At 32.8% G+C, this 4,664-nt stretch overlaps 1 protein-coding gene across 1 annotated transcript; it reads left to right on the forward strand.

Annotated features, from left to right (window-relative positions):
• The first annotated feature begins 2,339 nt into the window (after positions 1–2,339).
• Positions 2,340–3,825, forward strand: LOC136064430 (glutathione S-transferase-like). The gene is made up of 3 exons (XM_065766173.1): positions 2,340–2,576; positions 2,762–2,810; positions 3,050–3,825. Exons 1-3 carry the CDS (start codon positions 2,427–2,429, stop codon positions 3,496–3,498), a joined length of 648 nt encoding a protein of 215 aa, XP_065622245.1. The 5' UTR covers positions 2,340–2,426; the 3' UTR covers positions 3,499–3,825.
• The last annotated feature ends 839 nt before the right edge of the window (positions 3,826–4,664 follow it).

The raw sequence follows: 4,664 nt of genomic DNA on the forward strand, positions 1-4,664 counted from the left end.
TTTTTTTACTTAAAACTCAATATATCCTACTACACATAATAACATTTCATTAAACTCACAGTTAAGTTAGATTTTTAAATGAGTATTAAAATTGATTGAGTGTATTTTTCAATATGTAATGTGATAATGTGGCATGTTGGGATTGGAGGGGTAAAACTAAGGTTTTACACCACATCCTTATTGAATTTAATCTCACATCGAAATGCATAATTTGTGAGTAGTTTCAAACATGCTTGGACCTAAAGTGAATAACACACCCTCTTGATAAGGTATCCTATTCAGAACAACCAAAAAATAAGGAGGCCAGGTAACATTTAAGGTCATTTCCCCAATAATCTTTTGAGGAGGCTCAATATGGTTTTTTTGTTTTAATTTTTTAGGAAACTGATAGTCTGGAATATAAAAGGCAAAAAATTAGCATCTAATTAAAAAGGTGGACATGTGTTAAATTTTTATTTGTTAAGCATAAAGTAGAGCAGGGAGAGTGGTACAGAAGATTTAGACTCTCAATTAATGCGTATTAGCTAATGACTCTTTAAATGAGAAAAAAATAATTGGAACACATGACATTATTCATGTTTCCTGTTTCTTGGGCAATATGTTTTGGGCTATATCATGAAGTTTTGATTAGTTTAAACCCATACAACAACAAAAATTTCAAGTCAATCGACCTTTAGTATTATGTCAATTATTATTTGGAAAATTTTCATTTTAAATCCCATGATTTATGGGTGTAACTAGTTAGACTCTATAATTCCAAAAGTAACACGGCCCACGGCCCACAGCCCAATACCTATAACTGGGCCATTTATCCCTATAGTAATATTTTAAATATAATAGGTATAAACCCATATATATATATATATATATATATAGACTCCTCTTCTAAGTAAAGTGGCTCTTTCCCCTTCTGAAATCATTTGTCCAACCTAAATTCATGTAAATTCTCACCCCCAAAAAAAAAAAAAAAAACCAATGGTGTTTTGTGTCTTTGTTAATAGATAAATGCATCTAAATGTATTATTTATTTATTTATTTATTTTTATGTATTTGTCTTGGTTAATAGTTTATTAATACTATATAGATGCTTATTTAGAGAATTTTATTTTATTTTTTATATTTATCATTTGGTCCCCCTATCTTGAATCCGGGGTCCATAGACTTTTTTTTGATAACTTGATAATTTGACAGAATTGATAGTGCAACAAAAATTTGGTAAAGCTTTATGAAGCGTACGGATATAATGGTTGTCCATTAAGAGGACAACTGTTAAGGATTTGTGAAGCCTTCATTGCAAGAGGAACAACCACACACAATGGTCCTTTATCAATAGAGAAGTTATCTTATATGTTGTGGGACTTATATATCAGTCTCACATAAGTTTTATACACCGGATATATACAAAGTTTTTTTCCTATCATTGACCCTTATCTATCAATACCAACAATAAACCGGTGGTTGAATTAGTTGTTCAATTTTTTTAAGCCACATTTGGCAGCATTCAGCTACTAGCATTATTTTCTTCGGGGGTTGGGGTTGGTGATATCATGTCAGAGCATGTGTAACAAAACTGGAGCATTAGGTTCGTTTGGTAAGAGATTTATAATAATGTTATTGTTTTATAGAAATATATGTGAGTGAAAAAGTGTGTGGAAACGCGTGTGATGTTATTTAAACACTGAAAATTGTTGTTTAAACATCAGTAAAAAACACCCCTTAGTGGCTAAATTTTTTAAGCCACAGACAGCCTAGCACAGGGAGCTCAATGGCTAAAATTTATGAATTTGCACATAAAATATTACTACTATGGTCATTATGCTCACTAGTAAATTACTACCACTTGTTTTGATCGGGAATTAAAATAGTACTTGAAAAGTCCCCAAAGCAATAATAGTGGAGGATATAAAAAAATCATCCAATATGTAATCAGCTGCCAAGGACTTTCAACTTTCAGTTTCCATGTACTTTTGCCAGAATTAAGAATTTTTGTATAAGTAATTCTAGCCTTTTGTTTAGCCCAAAAAAATAAAAATAAATTCTAGCCTTCTAAGATCAATTTATTTCACAATTTTTTTATTACAATTTTAATGTAGTAGACTTAGAGTGATTAATCATTACTTCCTACTATTTTTTTCATCAATCACATTCTGTTATATCATAGTTGTAGTAAAAAGATGTGAAAAATTTTGTAGTTCCAAAAATACAAAAAAGTTTTAGGACTATTCAAGAACACTAACCTACCTTCCAAATACCCATATAAACTATTATTTAAAAAAATAGTTTATATCGGTATTTGGAAGGTATTTGAAATAATTTATTTCAGATACCAATATATATGTATATATAAATGGATCAGATGAGGCCTGTGGCATATAGCTTGCTCTATCTCTTCTTTGTTTTTGATCATATCACCATCCTCCCCCATCATGGCAGCGATCAAAGTCCATGGAAACCCTCTCTCAACAGCTTCAATGCGAGTTCTCGCTACCGTCTATGAGAAAGAGATAGACCATGAGTTTGTTTTTGTAGACATGAGAGCTGGTGAACAGAAGAAAGAACACTTCCTGTCCCTTAATGTAAGGAAACTAAAAACATTCATGTATCTCAAACAAATTTGGGTTCAAGTACAAAAATCCAATCCTTCTATTCCCTATAAACCTATTATTCATTATAATCATGAACGAAAACAACAGTGAAATAGGTTCAATTATTTTGCTTTTATTATAATCATTTTGAATCTAAGATTTTCTTGTCTATGCAGCCATTTGGTCAACTTCCAGCTCTTGAAGATGGAGATCTCAAGCTCTTTGGTATGTCTATATGCAATTGGTAGACATTAGTTATAATTTTGCTCTTGTTTGGACTGGGGAGAAAGACATTAATATATCTCAATCAATTTCCCTTTTCTCACTCGTAAAATTGAAACTTTCATTAGCAGTATTAGTTTTTTGGGACAAGTGTTAGTTTATCACTCTTCTCTCTTTCCGCTCAAGCATAATGGATGCATTTAATTAGTATGATCCTCATGCTTTGATCTTTTGTAATTCAGAATCAAGGGCAATTAATAAATACATTGCCTGTGAGTATGCTGACAAGGGAACCCAGCTGATATACCAAGACTCTAAGATGATGGCAATTACATCTGTCTGGATGGAAGTGGAGGCCCAACAGTACGACCCAGCAGCATCAAAGCTAGGCTGGGAATTGGCAATAAAGCCACTACTTGGCATGAGTACAGACACTGCAGTTGTGGAGGAAAATGAAGCTAAGCTAGCTAAGGTTCTTGATGTTTATGAGAGTCGATTGGCTCAGTCAAAACACCTTGGAGGTGATTGCTTCACCCTGGCGGATTTGCACCATTTGCCCACTTTGCATTACTTGTTTGGGACACAAGTTAAAAAACTCTTTGATTCCCGCCCCCATGTGAGTGTTTGGGTAGCAGACATCACAGCAAGGCCAGCTTGGTTGAAGGTCCTTGCCTTGCAAAGCCAACAATAAGGAATGGACTGCTATCAACTACTCTCTGGTCATTTGTCTCAATCAACGGCCGCCCTTAATTGAGTTCTAACGGAGTCTTGCATTGGTAAAAATTGAAAGCTTAAAAGACTGAAATAAAAAAGATTGAAAGTGAGAGGGTAAGTTTTACATTTTTGCCTTAACTTTTATAGTCGGCCATTTCCAATGTGGAGGCTTGAATGTTTCTAGAGTTTGGTTTCACAGGTTGTCGTTGTTGTGTCTTCAATCTTCAAGTTGGAGGCATCAAGTTTATGCACTTTTAATAATCCATAGACATGCTCCTCAGGTTCATGTCCCACATTAGTCAAACTGAGTTTAATCATCTCTCTCTCTCTCTCTCAATACAGATCAGATAGATGTAGCTAGGGACTATGCTCTATTGATTTGCAAACATAATGATAATGTTCAATAGTGCGTGCAAATTCATAATTCACACAAGTCAAGGACTCTAAGATTTATACCCACTCCATGTGATTCGTCCCAGCCAATAAGTCAATAACAATAATACAAAGGAACGGATAAAAGAAGGTAAAATATGACATGAATAACAGAAAAATTGGCACTTTTATTAAATGCAAGTTAGAATCTCGATGAATTGAAGTGTCAAACAAATGCAAATTTATTTTAATCCCCAGGCTAGAGGCTAATCATAAAGTTTCTTTGAATTCATATCCACAAGAATAATGAACGAGGACTTAGTAAACAAATTGGGTTGATTATATTCAGATTCAGTCTAATCAAGTTCAAGTTAAAATGTTGCCAGTAACGTAAACGGTTTGTAATGTCTATGAACTTTATTTGGTCTTTTGAGTATCATATCAACTTGGTATGACTTGTATTTTTTTTTTATATGCCATAAAAAAAATACAAAATAAAAAATGAAATTCAATATTATTGTCTTTGTCATCCTTTTAATACAAATAAAAAGAAGAAATGAACAAAAGCACATAAAAATAAAAGTTAAATAATATATAAAATTTTAATTTTACATAGTTTGAACTTTACTTTAAAACAAAATCCAAAAGCCAAAAGAAAAAAAAAAAAAAAAAATCAACCATGTGACCCATGGGTTAACTCAACCCACCAATTCAATGGGTTAGGTATGCGTCGTTTTCCACTTGGTTAAAGGTCATTCCCTTGCTTTCACT

This window comes from Quercus suber, unplaced genomic scaffold, assembly GCF_002906115.3.
Source record: "Quercus suber isolate HL8 unplaced genomic scaffold, Cork oak 2.0 scaffold_687, whole genome shotgun sequence".
Taxonomy (NCBI): domain Eukaryota; kingdom Viridiplantae; phylum Streptophyta; class Magnoliopsida; order Fagales; family Fagaceae; genus Quercus; species Quercus suber.